General features: G+C 31.4%; 1 protein-coding gene across 1 annotated transcript in view; it reads left to right on the forward strand.

Annotated features, from left to right (window-relative positions):
* LOC126735873 (enhancer of polycomb homolog 1) overlaps positions 1-19,508 on the forward strand; it is a 72,138-nt gene that overhangs the window by 3,609 nt on the left and 49,021 nt on the right. The window contains exons 2-4 of the mRNA XM_050439967.1: positions 17,422-17,560; positions 19,175-19,275; positions 19,348-19,488. Coding sequence (XP_050295924.1) covers positions 17,422-17,560; positions 19,175-19,275; positions 19,348-19,488 — 381 coding nt within the window. The remainder of the gene's footprint in view (positions 1-17,421; positions 17,561-19,174; positions 19,276-19,347; positions 19,489-19,508) is intronic.

Consider the following 19,508-nt stretch of genomic DNA (forward strand, 5'->3'; position numbering starts at 1 on the left):
GCAGAATATTGCTAATAACTTTGAGATTAATCAGCAGGTGAACTCTTGGAGAAGTTGTAGGAAAAGATCATAGTACAGTATTTGTGATCAAAAATCTTGGTATTTACTTAGATACTAAGCTTACATTTTTAGAATACTATGACATCATTTTGGGCAGAGCAAATAGAATGCTCAAATTCATTAAAAGCAGTACTAAAGATTTTAAAAATATATTTGCCATAAACACTTTGTACACATCTCTGGTCATATCTATATTAGAGTTCTAAAACATTTAGTCAACATATTATCAGGCACATACAAACTGTCTCGAGATGGTACAACACAAGTTTAATAAATATATCAGATATAAATTGTCATGCCAAGATATTTCACTTAATGTTGAGTTAACTGTCATATCTTAATATATGCGAGCCTAGTAAAAGAAGAGAATATCTGTTTTACTTTCTATGTACTCAATGGGTGTATAAAAACCCTTAAATGTTTGTCTTTATTTGGTCTTCATGTTCCAGCCAGAAAGACTCTTTTTCATATACCTAGGCCTGGTATTTGTTTTTTAGCTTGGTGATGATAATAAATTGATGAATTAATAATAAACATTGCAAGCACTTTGATATATTTAACATTAGTAGATCTAGGTTTAAAACTTCAGTTCATAAGAAAATCATAGAAATAAGTACCTTCTATAATCTTTAAAAAAAAAAAAAAAAAAGTGCAATATGGATATGGCAAGTGACAGCGAAAAAGACAGTGTTAAAAAGAAGGCACGATCCAATATAAATCTAAGACATAATAGGGCAAATTCATAAGGATCTATAAACATTTCAAGATCTGAAATAAATACAATCATTGGTGTGAATACCACAGAGGAGATGGAATCCAATGTTCAAGGTAACAATGCAGATGTCGACGGAAACAAAGTACCAATTCCGGAATATATACCAATAATGATTTTAATCATCAAGTAGAGCTAAACTAAAATCAGAATATGTTAATATGCATGAACCTGATCCCTTTAATTTCAAAAATATTTTTAACCCTCGGAATTCAATTGTTCAAAGTTACAACTAATTGAAGATAGGATAGAAACAGTCACATCAAAAAGGTCACGCTCGGAAACTAGTCCCCAAGATGCTCAAGCAAGGAGCAAACTATACAAAGCTAATGAATCCATTCAGAGAGTTTGACCGGTGCACATCACTCATTGCTCCTCAAAGACACAATTTAGTCACCGAGGACAAAATTAAAGCAGCTAAAGATGTAATAAAATTGTTTACTGAGGCAATAGCGACTGTCTTACTGTTTTCGAAGATGATGTCATGATGTAACAAATTTGAAACAGGCAGCCTTAAAGATCATGTTCTAGTTACCAGTTTAGCCTATAAAGTAGAATCAGTGGAGAAGGAAAGTCATATGATGCTGCAACAAATAGTCAATATCAATGATAATCAGAAACAGTTTGAAGGATTATGCAAGGAACATATACCAACTCCTAAGCCCACAAATATTAAGCCACTGTCAATAAAAACAAACAGTATGATATTGAAAATAAATCATTCAATTGAGCAAGAGGGAGAAAACTCAAAAAAAAATAAGATGCTCATAAAATCCAAAGAATTAGATAATTCCAGGGAAGTAATGCAGGAAGTAAAAAAGAACCTTTCTGAAATCCTTGACGGGAAAGAGAAATTGAAAAATGTAAGGCATTTGAGGAATGGAGGAATAATTATTGAGTGCCAAGATGTTACTCAACAAAATGCTCTACAAGATGCACTCAAGAACTCCAAGACTGCAAACCTAAAAATTAGAAAACACAGATCCTATGCTTTTGATAACTGGCATTGAAAAAGGATATGACCCAGAATACTTTGTGGCAGAACTAATAGAAGAAAATCCTGACATAAAAGTTATATTTGGAGACAATGTGAACAACAAAATAAAAGTCATCACTAAGAAAGAATGCAGAAATAAGGATAGAGAAAATTGGGTGCTACAAACTAAAGCTGATATCTTTAAATGGTTTATAAAAAATGATATAATATCAAATGTCAATATAAGCTTTATTTTATATTATATAAGAAATCTTGTTGACAAAGCTGTAAAAAAAAGCAAAAAATGAATAAACTATAATATAGTAAGAATACAGTAAAACTAGATTTAACATATAATACAAATAAACAAATTACAATGTTAAAATTCAAACTTAAGTTTACATATACAGTGATAAAATATTAAAACTTTAACATTAAAACATATTAAAAAAGCACACAGTATATTTAAAATCTCTCTGCTAAAAAGTCTCCTATTTCACAGTAGCCTTTTGCAACAAGCAATCCTTTTACAGTTTTTCGAAAGAGCTTTTAATTATGAATCTATACATCTTTTTACCATCAAAAATAAAAGATTTTTTATTGATGATACTGTTAGGTATCGGTAAAGTTACATCATTGTCCCTTCTACTACTATATTCATGTCTTTCTGTTACATTTCTGTGGTTTCTATATTTTTTATTAATAAGACAAACAGCTTCAAAAATGAATAAAGAAGGTAGAGTTAAGATTTTGTGTGAAGTGAAAAGTTCTTTACATGAATCCCTTTCTCTAATTTTGCAAATCTTTCTGATATCCCTTTTTTGCAACACAAAAACACTTTTGAAAAGTGTCAAAACATGCACCCAGAAACATAACCCATACTTTAGATTTGATTCAATTAATGCAAAATAAGTATTTTTGTCAACACTAAACTCATGTTCCTGAGAAACCACCAATTTGATCTTAGTTTAGTTTAGTTTTTTTTAGTCTTAGTAACCTAATATGGCTTTTAAATTTTAAATTATTGTCTATGCCTATTCCCAAAAATTTATTTTTCCCCAAATTATTTAAAGCACTTGTACCCAAGGATACTTTACTTAAACTGCATTTAAAATTTATAATACTGGTTTTGGAAATATTTAGAGCTAATTTATTACAGTCACACCATTTTTTTTCACAGCAATGTCCCTATTTATTCTTTCATTTAGATTTGCAGCACTAAGATCATGCCACAGCACTGTTACATCATCGGCAAATTAAGTAAATTTATCTGTGATCTTTAGACTTGCCATGTCATTTATATTATTACAGTAAAAACAAAATGGGACCCAACACTGATCCCTTATGTCACCATGTGACTATGCACCATATGACAATACACCATTTATAGTTACAGTCTGTTACCTATCTCTTAAGTATGAACCAAACCATTGAAGAGACAGTTCTCTCAAGCTTCCACAGCAGCACTCCATGATCAACACAATCAAATGCCTTGGTCAGATCACAGAATACCATTGCAACAAGCTCCCCATTGTTGAGTCCCAGATATAAAGACTCTAAAAAAGTAAAAATGGCATCCAATGTTCCTTTGTTCTCCTGAAACCCAAATTGTTTACTTTGTTTGTTTTTGTATTGTTTTTGTATTTTGATGAGATACCATGCGGATTTTTACTAATTTTTCAATAATTTTGGACAGGGTTGAAAGCAATGCTATATGTCTGTAATTAGAGGGAGTTTCAGGAGCCACCACCCTTATGCAAAGGAATTACTCTTGCTATCTTAAGACGTTCTGGAAATATGCCTGTAGAAAAACAGGTTTACTGCTTTACAGGGCTAGTACTGATTTATGACACTTACCAAAGTATCAGAAATATTTGAGGAGTGCTGCCCAGTTATTCCATCATAACCAGAAGTTCTTTTTTTTTTCATTTCTCTTAAAGTTGATTTCAGTTCTACAAGATCAACAAGTAAGAAAAAGAATGAATTTGACTCAGCTTGGTAATCAAAGTATTGAGGAAAATCACAAAAATTTGGAATTTTACTTGCTCCAAGTCCCTACCAATATACATTACCAATTGATTAGGCTCTATATTTGATCCTAGGGATGAAATATTCCTTTGCTTCCCTCTCAGTTCATTGACCACTTTCCAAGCTTCTCTCTGAATATTACCTGAATCACTTAATCTTTTTTTGAGATTGAAAAATAAATGTATGTGGACTATATACAAAGAAGTTTCTGGGAAAGTCATAAATCAAGAACCTTCTATCACTGGGCAAGCTGCCAATGATTACAAAAATTTTTTGCTTAAAATAGTACCTAATCTCTTAAAAGATTTAAAACAAACAACATGGCAAACAAATATAATAGCTAACCCTAGAAGCTTATTGTTAAAGCCCATAAGCCCAAGCGAACTTTTAAGTATTCTTAAAAAATAAAAAATAAAATAAGCTGTGGAAATGATGATATACCAGCAAGAATTATCAAGGTTTGCATTCCAACCATATCTGAAGTTTTTTGCCAGATTTTGAACAATTCATTAAAGCATGGAATTTTGCCAGATCAATTAAAAAGTGATCATTAAGCTAAGCTACAAAAAAAAGGGCTATCCTAATCAATTTGACAACTATAGACCGATCAGCCTACTTCAAGTTTTTTCAAAGCTGTTTGAGTTGACAGTTTGCACTCAGTTTTTTAAGAGTGCCATATTTTATCTGATAGTCAACATGGAAATCTTCAGGGTAGATCTACACAAACTGCCATATTTCGGTTCAGTTGTGCAATTTTGAGGAATTTGGAGGGAAAGCTTTCATTGGGAATATTTTTAGAGCTTTCCAAGGTAAAAATTCAGAGATTTTAACTCAGAGATTTAGACTTTCTAAGGTAAATGATTGTTCAGATAGAAATTTATTAATAAAGAAATTACAGTTATATGGGGTGAAAAACAATTCCTTAAAATGGTTCACTTCATATCTGAATAATAGAGTTCAACAAGTAGTGGTAGAAAGCAGCTGATCAGAAATTCAGGCTAATGAAATAGGTATACCACAAGGGAATATTTTGAGGCCTTTTTTGTTCATTGTGCTTATAAATGCCTTCTGCCTTCTTGCCTTTTGAAATCATTAATAATATTCAAACAGTATGCAATACCCTAACAATATATGCAGATGACACAAATCTCATCTCACATCTCTGAGCTATGCCTGAATGGAGATCTACTGTTTAAAAAAAGCAAAGATTGGTTTAATAAAAATAAGCTTATATTGAATGAACAAAAAACGAACGTTCTAATTTTTAAAACAAAACAAGGAGGTAACCTCAAGGATTTCTAAATTTCAACATGGCTTTGTCACTGAAAAAAGAACTGTCACCAACCTTTGTATACTGTCTGAATATCCAGCACAAACAATATCAAGCAAAGCTCACTTAGATGTAATCTATACAGATTGTGAGAAGGCGTTCAACTGGGTTGATCATGGGGTGCTCCTAGACCGGCTGGTTGCACTGGATCTATCATACTCAGTTTTTTGCAGTCTCATCTGCGAAATTGGATCCTGATGGTAAAGATTGACAAAAGCACTTCAAATAGATATAGGGCTACTTAAGGTGTACTGCAAGGTATCATCTTAGGTCCCCTTCTTTTTACATTATAATAATAATAGGCCTTTATTTTCAACAGGCAACTTGCCTAATAACAGGAAACAGTTGCAAAACAATGAAAAATATAGTTTAAAGAAAAAAAAAACACAAAACAAACCTAAGAGAATGAAAAGAAGAGAAAAAAATTAAAGTCACAATCTCAAAAGTTATCCAAAAAATTAGAACAAATAACTATTAAAATGATATAAAAACCCAATTATAAAAGTTTAACAAGATAATCACATATTCAACAAATTTTAAATAAATTAACTTCAATATACTTACTAACTATAACTTAAACACATGGGTCTTAATCCCAAGAGTAATGATCCACCAAGATACCTGTACACCTGTATAGTGGCGATTTCAACAGGATGTTAGTATGACGCCTTGGCAGAAAGAACGTTAGGGGATGTCTAGCATTAAGCCTAGGGACCATGAAATGTACACCAGAAAGAAGTACAGGACTATCAATGAATTCATTCAGTAACCCATGCAGGAATTTTACAGAGAAGATCATTCTTCTGAGATATAATGGATGTAGATTGAAGTGTTCCAATAGTTGCCGATGATCAAACCCTCTAACTGGATATATGCCATCCTGTCTGAAGGCCAAAAACTTAGCAAATCTATGCTGAACAGATTCAAGGAGACCAACATGATTCTGATAGAGCGGGTTCCATATAATGCATTGATCTCACAAAGCAACAGAAAAGCAGTTTTAATGTAGATTCCAAAGTAAAACTATGAGCCTTCCAAAGCTACCTTTTCCAAGCCTTCTCAGGGCTGACTTGACTATGTTGTTGAATTGTGGAACGAATGTGAATTCGGAGTCAAAGGTGATACCAAGATCAGTAATTTTCTCTAATCTAGTCAGAATAGTTTTAATAATAAAGTAATGAACATTTAAGGGTGTTTTTGATCTAGAGTAACTGACCACACTACATTTAGCCTCATTCAAGCCTAACCTGTTAACAGTGCACCATACCTCCAATGTATTTAGTCAGTTCTGAAGAAAAAAAAAACACAACCCTCCAAACCATATACGTTTAAATATAGCTTCGAATCATCGGCAAAAGCCAGCTTATGACAAGTGAGTGACTCAATTAAGTCATTTATAAAAAAAATAACTAAATAATTATATATAAATATACTTCTCGACTGCTTATCAAAATCTGTGGGACTTTTTTTTACAGATGACTTTAAACTTTTTAAAATAATAACCAACCTTCAAAATTGCATTTTACTTCAGAGTGACATAGCCAATATCATTCTATGGTTTCGCAACAATAAAATGTCATTAAATTTTACTAAGTGTTCTGTTATAAGTTTTTCACAGAAGGTAAATATTATTGAGTATGATTACAAAATTGATGGGTTCATCCTGGGGCATAAGACTAAAATTAGGGATTTGGTAGTCACTTTTTGGAGTGATATGAAATTCAATATATATTATATAGAAATGGTCAATAAGGCTTATAAGTCTTTGGGGTTTGTGATTAAAAATAGCAGGAGTTTAAGCTAGAAACTACTGTTAGGCTTTATATTGCGCTGGTTAGACCACACTTGGAATATGCTCCACAAATTTGGAAGCCATCTGCTCACATTCACATAGATTACATAGGAAAAGTGCAAAAGAGATTCCTAAGATACCTCTGTGTTAGAAAAAATAATGCTTATCCATGTGTGGTCTCATACAGAAGCATGCTGGCCAGCTTCCAATTTACAGGTTGAGATTTTTATACACTCTGTCCTAAACAATAAAAAATTATAGAGACTGTGATTTAGCTAAGTACATATATTTCAATATTCCTAAGATTAATTTGAGAATTCTAGATTACAATTTATTCAAAATCGACCTAGCGAGCCCTTCACCCATAAATAGAATGCTACTGATATGTAACCACATACTTAAAAAAAATCACATAGATACTTTTAATATAGCTCAACTACAATTGCAAACTACTCTTGCTAATGTTTATTAGGCCTTAGGTTAAAAGTCAATTGTGTTTATTTTATTTCTTGTTTATTATTTCTTAATAAACAAGATAATTCTTATTAAACAATAATATTAATTCTTAAATTTGTATGTGCTTTCTCTTTTCAACTTTATGTATGTTTCTTTTTCCATGCTGTTTTCTAGTTTAGTTACTGAATTATTCATATGTTTATGTCATTACTTGTAATTACTAGTTTACTGGTGTTTGTAATGTGTGCCAAATAAATAAATAAATATATAAAAGAAGTAAACTTCAAAAATATTGAGGCTTCATCAACCAAATTTTCAGGGTGTACATATTGATGAATTCTTAGACTTTTCAGATTACATTGAATATTTACAAATTAAGCTGCATAGAGTTTGTTTTTGTTTCCATACAGTTCTAAAATACCTAAATGAATGGGCTACAAGAGCCTTGTATTTTGCGAACTCTGAGTCTGCGGCTAGGTATGGCATTATTTTCTGGGCAGCCAACTCTAAGATACACAGTATATTTGTCATTATAGGGTAATTAGAATAATGTTTGGGATGCAATACTTGGAATCATGTAGAGGTATTTTTAGATCTAAGAGAATACTAACTGTATATGCATTGTATATATTTGAAGCAGTGATGTTTTTATTTAAAAATAGAGATAAGTTTCCTTCCTACTTCTGTTGATCATAGGTTTAATACTCACATATGTAATATTAACTTAATATTAACTAAAAACTATAGGAAAGCAAAACAGGTTTATACAAAAGGTGAAAAGTGTACTACTTACTTTAGAACCATATAGTTTGGACAATTACTTTTTGAAGTTTTCATGTATAATGTGACTTTGTAATATGAAATAAAGAAATATTATTATTATTATTATTTACTTTAAATCATCAGATTTTGTAGTCTGGTAGTTGGTACATATCAGGCACTGATCTTGCAATATATCAGAATATTGAGTGAGTTCAACACAAATTCCTTAGACATATGACATGAAGGATAAATCTTCCTGGACCAATTCAATCAACCTAACTATTATTAAGTTGAGAAAGTTGTACATCTGATAACTCTTGAAAGCAGAAAAAATCCTATAACTCATGGAACTATTGCTGAATATTGTCATTTATATAATGTTATAGACAGACCCATCAAGCTATTTCCTTTCATAGACATGCACACCAAGTACTGCTTGCACTTGTTCCTATCTATTCTATTTGTATTTGTGATGCCTTTGCAATGTCATCACATGGCAATGAATTAGTCATGATAAATCCTGTGATGTAAAGACCCCTGTGTGATTGATATGATTTTGAAGTTGTCTGTGCTATGTTATCATTTTAAAATGGTTAGTCTAATTTTCTACTCAATACTCTTTAGTTATGTTACCTATATACAGGGTGTCCCGTAAAATGTGGGAAATCTCTCAGATTCAGTTAGAAAATAGAGAAATAATATGGAACTTTCCTATAAAAAATTCAAGTATTTAAACTGTCATATACAAACAACCTGAATATACAGGATGACAGCTTAAAAACTTGAAATGACCATATATTAGGAACAAAAAACTGAGTACAAAAATGCTGAAAATATAATTTATACCAAAGGGGGGACAAAAACAAACATATTATATCTCCCTTCAATCTCCAACCCCTTGGAAGGTACACACACCTAAAACCTTCAAAATACAAAATAGAAAGATAGAAAGACTAATACATCATCTTGAAGCTCTTGAAAAGTGCTTTCTAATGATACCATAGAAAGCCACATTTCAGAAAATTCTTCTCTGTTTAGTTTTGAGACACATCAAAAATTTAGGTCCAATAAAATATGAGCTCAATTTTCAGATAAAAAAAATTAAAGCATATACTCTTATGTGTATGGAAACAATACAGATTTAAAAGAAGACACTGTTACTTGTAAGGATTATATTTCCATTTTAAATGGAAGGTAATCATCAAGCTGCTCTAATTTATTGGGCATTATTGACCATAATCTAAAATGGACTTCTTGTGTAGATATTCTTTGCAATAAATTAAAAACTTGTTGCTATGCATTAAAATTGCTTTCACAGCATTGTGGTAAAGCAGGTCTTTTAACTTTATATTATGCCAATTTCCATTCCTTCAGGTGATATGGGATTTTGAACTGGGGACTGAGTCCTCTAGCTTCAAGGGTATTTCTTCTAATAATAAGCCTGTATTTTTAACAGGCAACTTGTCCAATAACAGGAAACAGTTACAAAACACACAGTTACAAGGAAAAATATAGTTTAAAGAAAAAAAAACAGAACAAACCTAAAAAAAGAAAAGAAAAGTTACAATCTCAAGAATTATCCAAAAAATTAAAATAAATAACTATTAATATAATATAAAAACCCAATTATAAAAGTTTAACAAGATAATTATATATTCAACAAAATTAAATTAACTGCAATATACCTACCAATTATCACTTAGATACATGGGGCTTAATCCCAAGAGTAATGATCCACCAAGATATCGACAATCACATGAACTGGAGAGAAATTTATATCACACTTGTGACAGATCCAGTTAAATATATAGTGCATATTGTTATAGTGGCGATTTTAACAGGATGTTAGTATGAGTCCTTGGCAGAAAGAATTTTAGGGGATGTCTAGGCATCATAAAACTTACACCAGAAAGAAGTACAGGCCTGGCAATTAATCCATTCCATCTGAGATGTAATGTGTGTAGATAATAATAATATAATATAATAATAATATTTCCTTTATTGCCAACAAAATCAAAATAAATTTGACAAAGCAACGTCAAGCAGAAATTGTGAATTCCCTAAAATAGATTCACGATGAATATTGCATATAATAAGTAACATGATACAATCAAATACATATAGAATAAAATGAGATAGACTAACAAACAGTAAAAGTTAAAACAGCAACTACAAAGTTAAAATTACAATATCAATAAATGAAGTTCAAAATATATAGAATATGTACATATGTGTAACAGGTTCACAGGTCTGGCACATCAAAATCTAAATTAAAATCATAAAAGCACTTATCTAAAAGAAACTGACTAGTGGCTTTCCTAAATTTAACACTATTATTAATGGATTTTATTTCTGGTGGTAATAACCCATATGCTTTAACTGCCATATAATAAGGACCCCTTTCAAAAAACGCTGAACCATGGGCTGGTGCCCGAAGATCTTCCCTCCCCCTTGTGATTACTGCAATATCAGTGCCATAATGGTCACTGTTTACTGAAAAAAGGTGTGGGTGCCTTTTGACAAACATCACTAAGGACATAAAGTAGATTGAAGGCACAGTCATTATGTTCAGTGATTCAAAATGTGGTTTGCATGATGTTCCAGGGCGCAACCCCAGCATAGCTCTGATGATCCTTTTCTGAACTACAAAAATTTGAGGAGCCACAGAGGATGATCCCCAAAACATCACACTATAGGCAATCAATGACTGCACCCCTGCAAAATAAAACTGTCTTATGGAATTTACTGTTAATGAATATTTTAGTCTTCGCACTAATGCACAAAAGATATTTAGTTTAGATTGGAGCACCCTCACATGTTCCTCCCAGCCAAGAGCAGTGTCCAAGGTGACCCCTAAAAATTTAACTGTGTGTTCCACAGGCACTGATTTACCTCGCATTTTCAAATAAACAGACTCTGTTAATTTGGGATTTTTCTGAAATAGCATTAGACCAGTCTTTTCGCAGTTCAGAATTAACCCTGCCTCATCACACCAATCCTGCATTGTCCCCGCTGCACATGAGCACTCGTTAGCCAGGCTTCCAAAATCCTGCCCCACCACGACAGCCGATGTATCATCAGCATACTGGCAGAGGAGTCCCGCAGCCACCTCATCTGAAAGATTGAAAGATTGAAGCTTTCCAATAGTTGCCTATGATCAAACCCTCTAATTGGATATATGTCATCCTGCTTGAAGACCAAATACTTGAAGCAAATCTATGCTGAATAGATTCAAGGAGACCAATATGGTTCTGATAGAGCAGGTTCCATATAATGCAGCCAAACTCCAATTTTGTTCTCACAAAGCAACAGTAAAGCAGTCTTAATGTAGATTCCAAAGTAAAACTCTGAGAATTTCTAATTATGAACCCAAGCCTTCTCAGAGCTAACATGACTATGTTGAAGTGTAAAACGAATGTAAATTCAGAATCATAGGTGATACCAAGATCAGTAATTTGATCTAACCTACTCAAAATAGTATCATTAATGAAGTAATTGAAATTTAAGGATGTTTTTGATCAAGAGTAACTGGCGACCCTACATTTAGCCACATTCAAGCCTAACCTGTTATCAGCGCACCATACCTCCAATGTATTTAGGCAGCTCTAAAGAAAAACACAATCCTTCAAACAATATACATTCAAATATAGCTTTAAATCATTGGGCAGCCTCATCATACCAGGAATCCTGGTCCCACCCTTCTTAGAACTAATTAAATTCCAAATGCTAGATGGATCCGCAGAAATATTCCTTTTAGTGTTTGATATAAAATATAGAATTTATATTCATTGTGTATTTTAATTTCATAAGGCATTTAAGAGAATGGAATTTATTTTGAAAGAATTGTACATTTTAAAGTCCTTGAGAATCTTTTCCTTCCTATAAATGTTAGTAATCAATTCTTGAGAATAATAATTTGGAGATCTTCTTTTCCTTTGCTGCTTAAGAGGAATGTATGTGCCAAATATGCCATTTAATATGTCATATAGGGTTCCACATGGATCATTAATGTTAAATTAATGTTATTTGCATTAAATACACAGTAGACCATCAGACCAGAGTCAGGTTCAAGGATTGAGTCCTAAAGGAGATGGAAGTTGGCTTTTTAAAAGTTAAAAGAATGAAATAAATTCTTATGAAGAATGAAATTTAAATTGAACTGAAAATTATCGACACATTGGCATAAGACAAAGTAAGATCAATTTCCAGTGCAGGCTGATGTCATGATCAAATCATCCAAGACAAAAGGCATGTCACTACGAGAAACAGTACAGGTGAAGTTAGATAAAACAAGATTCAATAGACTGTTATAATAGTTTAAGATGTGATTACACTGAACAAGATTAAAAGTGTTAGGAAAATTATTCACAGCAATAGAGTCTTGACTGCCATGATTACCGGTAGGTGAGCTAATAAAGAAATCTAGATGCAAGTCAAAAAAGTCGCCCACTATTATTACATTATGGTTAAGCTTTAAGGTGTATCCAGTGTAAGTAGGTATATCCAGAAATTCCAAATGTGTATGGTTTTAGTTTTTTGTGTTTATTCAGAAGTATGCCATCAGGATCATTAGTAATATAAAATTTAGAGACTCATGCAGGGTGCACTTTATAAAGAATAAAATCCTTACATTGATTGGAGTTTACATTGTTGAAATAAGTACTTATGTATATAAAAATAAACCAATTTTTCAAGCAAATAGATCTGTCCAGGTAAAAAAAAAATACTCATAAGTGAGACCATTTATTGCCAGATGTTCACCAAACAGCATTTTATCAGAAAAATATTATTTACAATGCTTGTAAGATTTATAATCACTTGCATCATAACATAACAAATGCCCCAAATATATTCATTTTTAAGAAAAGGCTCAAAAATTTTCTGGTTGTGAAAAGTTTCTACTCTCTCAATTATATGTATGTAAAATTTATGTGTATGTATGTATATTAATGAAAGATGTATTAATAGTATTTGAATTTTGCCTTTTTTGTACTGTGACTATGACTTTTCTTCAGTTAGAGAACTTTATGTATGTGCTTTGTACTTTCAATCAGAATATTTTTTCTCAAAAAGTTTTTGGTCAAGTTTTCTAATTGCACTTGGAAGGTAATTAAAAAGCTTTATGGCTCAGTAAGTTGCACCAGTTAGGCATCGTTTTAGCATCCAATATGCGGGAATTATGCCATGTACGTTTCTAGTTTCATCATAGCTTCATCACTATGAGAATGTTTATGAGTTTTAAATAAGTAAATATTTTTCCTGATGTAATAAATTTCCAAAAATATGTATACAATAAATTAATACTGAGCTGATAAAATTTACTTCATCTTGTGGTAGCCATGTAGTTGTGATTTGAAATTCAATTTATTCGTTCTACTATTGGGCTTTTTGCCCATTGAATAAATGAAGTTTGGATTAGTTCACTTCTTATCTAAAAATCTTGGTGTGATTTTTGATGAGGTCCTAAACTTTCAGGTACATGTCAATAAAAAATTATCATGCATGTATGCTTTACTTAAAAGTTTGTATCAATTTAAATAGTATTTGCCTAAAAATATCAAATTAATGCTTGTGGAGGCTGTTGTTTGGTCACAGCTAGAGTACTGCAATGTTGCTTTTTACAATTACCTCCCTCTTAAAATAAAGAACAAAATTCAGTTAGGTCAAAACGCCTCTATGAGATTTGTTTTCAACATACAAAAAATTGATCACATAACACCAACATATGTTGACAATAAAATACTAAAATATGAAAGGAGAGCAGCTTTACATTTTGGTCAATTTGTTTATAGAATTTACAAGTTGAGGTACCCTAAATATCTTTTAGATTATTTGACAGCAAGACAAGATTTTACATAGTCACCCCCTAAGAAACATTATAAGATTTTAAATGCCAGTGCATAGAACTGAAGGTTTTAAAAACTCATTTGCCTACCAGGGTGTATTTTTGTTAAACTCTGAAGTATACAACTTAATAAGATCATGCTCACTTTTCACTTTCAAGAAGAAATACAAGGCTTTTCTGTTCACATATACCTTTATTGTAATGTTAAGTAATTTTAAGAAACAAGTTTAGTATAAAGTACTATTATATTGAAACTGCCCACTAATACTGTATTTTTTAGGTAGCATGAAAGAACACATTATGTGAATGTTACCTTTTATGTAATATTTTGTTGTTGCATAATAAACGTTTATTTATTTATTATCTAATAGCCAGTTCGCAAATTGTATTCTACAAGGAAAATCTTCACGAGTTAGTTCATGCACTTTTTGTAGATGATACGGATATAACAGCTGTTTTTAAATTACTTTACTTTTGATGTATTAAGCGGAGCGGCTAATTTTCGAGTGCTAGTTAAAGGAGTATCAGCTACATCATCCAAAATATTTTCCTCCAATTTTAGTGAACCTACTGTTCTTTTCTGACCAGCATCAGTACTTTTTTCCCAAAACTTTAATTACAATAAAGAAAGTCAATAATATCACCTTTATAAGTGGAATTACCTAGTTACCCTGAGACACACCAGTTTCCCTGAGAAATTGGTCAATTTTGAAATGTCTTATGATTTGGAATAGTGCGATTAAGAAATCTTTCTTTATACAACCTTTTTCCTTCCAATCCATTGCAAGACGCAAGACCATACATAAGATGCATATCTGCATACTCAATAAACGTGAATTCCATATTTCGACTTAATTCAAATTACATTCACCAACAAATCCAAAAATCAATAAATTATTATCGAAGTAAATGATATATTAACAACGTGAAAGATGGCCAGTTTTAAAAGATATGTTTGTTTATTGTGTACCATAGAAACGTTTGCCATATCGTGCGTTTAGAAAAACAAAAAATGCCGATAAAAAGATTTAAAAACATTTAAGTTCTTTTTTTAAAAAACCACACTGCATTTTTGAAAACATCTACTTTTCAGATAAACAACTTAAAACGGTACTTCTCTGTTGTTTGAATAACTGCGTAGCTGATTTCAGAGTCTTTATAATACAGGGTGTTAAAAATGTAAGCATTATAATCTAGTCCGCCCCTGGTAAAATAAACAAGGTAAATGTGTTTTAAGGACTCCATTTTAAGAGGTTGTTGTGTTGATAACGTAAAATTTTTATTAAATTATACCAAGTATTTCAAAAGTTATTTAAGAAAAACCGATTTCCAGCGACGTCAGCGGCCATCTTTTACTAGAGAGGGAATTCTTACAAGCTGAAAGAATTCTTACTGCCACTAAATACAGGAAGTTGAATGCCTGATTTTCTTAAATCATTAGAGAGGCATCAGAGAAGTCACTTAAAAGATTGAAATTAAAATGTAAAAGTAAGCTTTGTTCATAACAATCTTTTGTTGAAAACAATAAAGCATATTTAAATTTGAAAAAAAATGAATTTGAGCATTTTTAGATTCTTCAGTGTACAAAGGGTATATTTTGGATATTAATAAATTAGAATCTAAATACTTTCATTCAATTGTTGCTCTACAATAATCAGTTGGAAAACTTTGTCATCTGATTGTTGGTTGTTTCAATGATTTCTGATTTTGTCTTGTTAGCTGGTGCTGTTTAACCACATTTGTCATCGGTAACAAAAATGCCTGATTCATTTAATTCAAAAAAAGCTCTGTTTCATGACTTAAAGTAAATAAAAAATAATGTTTTACAGATACAAGCCTTGTACCTTCCTTGCAGGTGTGGCACTATCCAAAGGCGATTTCCCAATTTACATGTTTTCATTTATTTAGTTATTAATTATCAACAGCCCAACAGTCAATTACAGACACCAATATATATGAAAGAAAATATGTAGTTAGTGCTTAGTGTGCCTTTTTTTTTAAGATTTTGCTTCAACAACACTACTGTGGATGCAGGATGGTCATTGTACACATAATTTTTGTTTCTCTGTAGTTGAGGAAGCAGGTTCTAATAATGAGATAAATACTAATAAGATCTGTTATTTAATTACCCAAAAAAAATTATATTATTCTACTTTAAAAAAAAAAAAAAAAACAGAAATAGATAAACCTTAATTGAATATAACCTCAAGCTTATTTTTAGCTGGTGTACAGTTGTTTCAGGTCTGAGTCTCAATACAAACACAAATCTACAGCTTTCAACTGCTGAAATCCCCATAATATTTGTATTTGCTCCCAAGGTTATTTTAACTTTAGAAATTGGACCACAGTCAATAGAACTTATGGATCCTGTTGCTCAAGGTTTGCTGGTTTTTCTTTGTTTAGTTTTGTCTTATTCTCTGGCAGCCTGATTATTTGGAAGTACATCCAAGTTCCAGTTATGAGTCAAATTGTTTATTTGACTGAAGAATTGATTTGGTGAATTGAGTTTCTTAAAATTGTCTAATGAAAGCTTATGATTATTGCAGTAGTAGTCACAAAAGTATTTCAGCCTACGATTCTTTTTTAATTTCATAACCTTTCATTCTGATGCAGTCAAATTTATACAATCTGCACAAGATTTACTTTTTCTACTAATGATGTCCAGAGCTGACCCTGGCTGCTTCACATGTTGTACTTGCTGACGGCAAAAAAAAAGAAATGCTGAGTGTGATACTCCCATTGCAATCAACCTAATGAATAACCTTCTCGCAGTTTGTGTAGATTTCATCCAACTGAACCTTGTCTGACATTATTTGAGAGGCATATTTAGACAGAACAGATTAGTAGTTTGAATTTGAATTTTTTTATGCTACTCAGAACATCAAGTTTGGATTAGGAAAAGTAAACTCCTGAAATTACTCAGAGCCATTGAAATGCATTTCTCCAGGAATTCCAGCTGATCTGGATTTAGAGTGACCAAATTGCCAAAATGAACTTGGATGTCGATTTATATTTGATTCAATATTTAGTTTATGTAACTTGTAGCTTAACTGTTATCTGCTGTTTTATGTTTTGTATGTATTTATTTGAACCGAGTCGACTCCCTTTTTTTTATTAATTTAGCAGTTGATTTTTTAGTTTTACGTCTTCTATTTAACTTCGAGAGTACTAGAATGAATACTTTAACTTATGGGCCATATCTTTTACTACCTATTTTGGTATGGCTTGGACTAGAAGACTCAAATTTAATATAAAACAAATCAAGACAATTTTATTATCAACATTTTTACATTTGAAGAGGTCGGACCAATCAAAGTTTTTTACTAGTTAATATAATAAATTAAAATTACTTTTTCATTCTGAATTTGGTGTAATACAAACTTTACTATTTTTTTTACAGGAGCACCATTTACAAAGGGCAATATGTGCTGGACTCATCATACCAACCCCAGAAGTCACAGATGTTCCTCTCAAGGACTTCTATGACAGGGTTTACCCCTCCAATTATAAACAACCTCGACAGCTCATCCATATGCAACGTAAGATATAACCTCTTTATGTATATTTAATGTTTATATTTTCCATAAGTCTGTGAATGTATAAGTTTATCTATATCAGGTAAGCCATATCTATTGAAACCATTATGTATGTAAACCACTCTATTGTGGAATGCCCTAAATCAATAAAACATATAAAAACTTTGCATTTGGAATATAATAACAAAAATAACTGATTATTATTAAGAGTAATATTGAAATGGATAAAAATTGGGCCACCATGTTAGTATTAATTTATTATTGAAAAGTGTTCTTTTAAATCTTATTTATTGGTAGGAAACAATTTATGCGTACATAAGCGAGAATATGTAAAGTACCACAAGGGTCTCATTTTGATGTTATGTTTATTATACACCTTTGATTCTTTGCCAGTGAATTAAGTTTTGATATACGTTATAATCCACTTATAATGAACTCGCGTATAATGAAAACTCACATGTAATTGAACAAATTTTCAAGTCTTAAAATCGTATAGTCGTAAGTCGTAAAATCTTCGGACAAGATGTACTCATTTACAGTGAACCAAAAATGTCTATTATGAACGACGTTTACCAGGGCTTTTGGGAAACGATATTCTATGATGTGATAGCAGCTAACACTTTATTTGAGCTTGCGCTTGCAGTCGTTCTGTGAATGTTATTCGGAGTGCCATGTTTTATTATTATTATTTTATTATAACAATATGCAGAAAAAGGTAAAACGAGCTTTTATGCTGAATGATAAATTGGCAATAAACATTTAGATTTACAAATTCTTACTAGTGATTAAAAGTCATACATAGTTTGACATGTACCTAGATGCATATATGGCTGTTAAAAAGTAAATAAAAAAAATTTATTATGTAAATTAACCAAAACCTACAACTAATTAATAACTAAATTCAATATAACTTGATCTACACTATCAACAGCAGTTACAGAGAGGAAAAAAATGTTTGTACTATATTAAGTTGTTTCAAAGAACTTTATTATAGGCCTCCCCAGATTATCACCCTATATCTTAGCAGTGACTCCACTAATGATTGGTAAATTAAAATTAGTAATTCTTCATTTAAAATATTTCTTAAAATATAAAATCCATAGATAAGTTTACGGATGTTTTCTGTCAATTTTATAATGTGATGGTCCCACTTTAAATGTTTATCACTCCATTGATGTACCTAAGATTTAATTGTTTCAGAGAAGTTTTTTGTTCATAGCCGTGTCATTGCACAATAGCCAAAATTATTTTCAAACTTCAGAAAATGTATAACTGTCTAAACTTTCGATTAAACATAATATGTAGGTTAATTAATATTAGGCAAATCATTAGTCGATGTTATTTATTTAAGGGCTAATTTAGAGTAGTGGTTTATTTAAACTAAACGAGCTAGCATCTTCTTTAAAGTTTTAATAATGTAATATTATTCTTAATAAAGAGAAGTTTTATTTATGTATTTCCTTGTTCTGGAGATTTATTAAGCATTGTTCAATCCTTGTGTCTTGTTTACTATGCTAATTTAAACAACTTGAAATATATGTTTTTCTCTTCTTTTCTTCTTCCTATGTAGAAATAGTTTCCTTTTTATTTAAGTACTAAAGAAATAAGATGTTTCAGCTTTTACAATGGAACAAGAGATCCCGGATTACGACATGGACTCGGACGACGAAAGGTGGCTGCTGGAGCAACAACCCAGGCTCGACTTAAGCCCTCTTAAGGTTAGCCCGTTATACATTACATTAATATATTTTGAAGGCTACAAAACTGTAAAATTTCACCTCAACTTTTAGTTTGAGGAAATGATGGATCGGCTCGAAAAAAGCAGCGGCCAGACGGTTGTTACCTTGGCAGAGGCTAAGGCTCTGTTAAAAGAAGACGATGAGCTGACCATTGCCGTATTTGATTATTGGTTAAATAAAAGGCTTAAAACGGTTAGTGGCTTTTTGATATA

This window comes from Anthonomus grandis, chromosome 5, assembly GCF_022605725.1.
Source record: "Anthonomus grandis grandis chromosome 5, icAntGran1.3, whole genome shotgun sequence".
Lineage (NCBI taxonomy): Eukaryota > Metazoa > Arthropoda > Insecta > Coleoptera > Curculionidae > Anthonomus > Anthonomus grandis.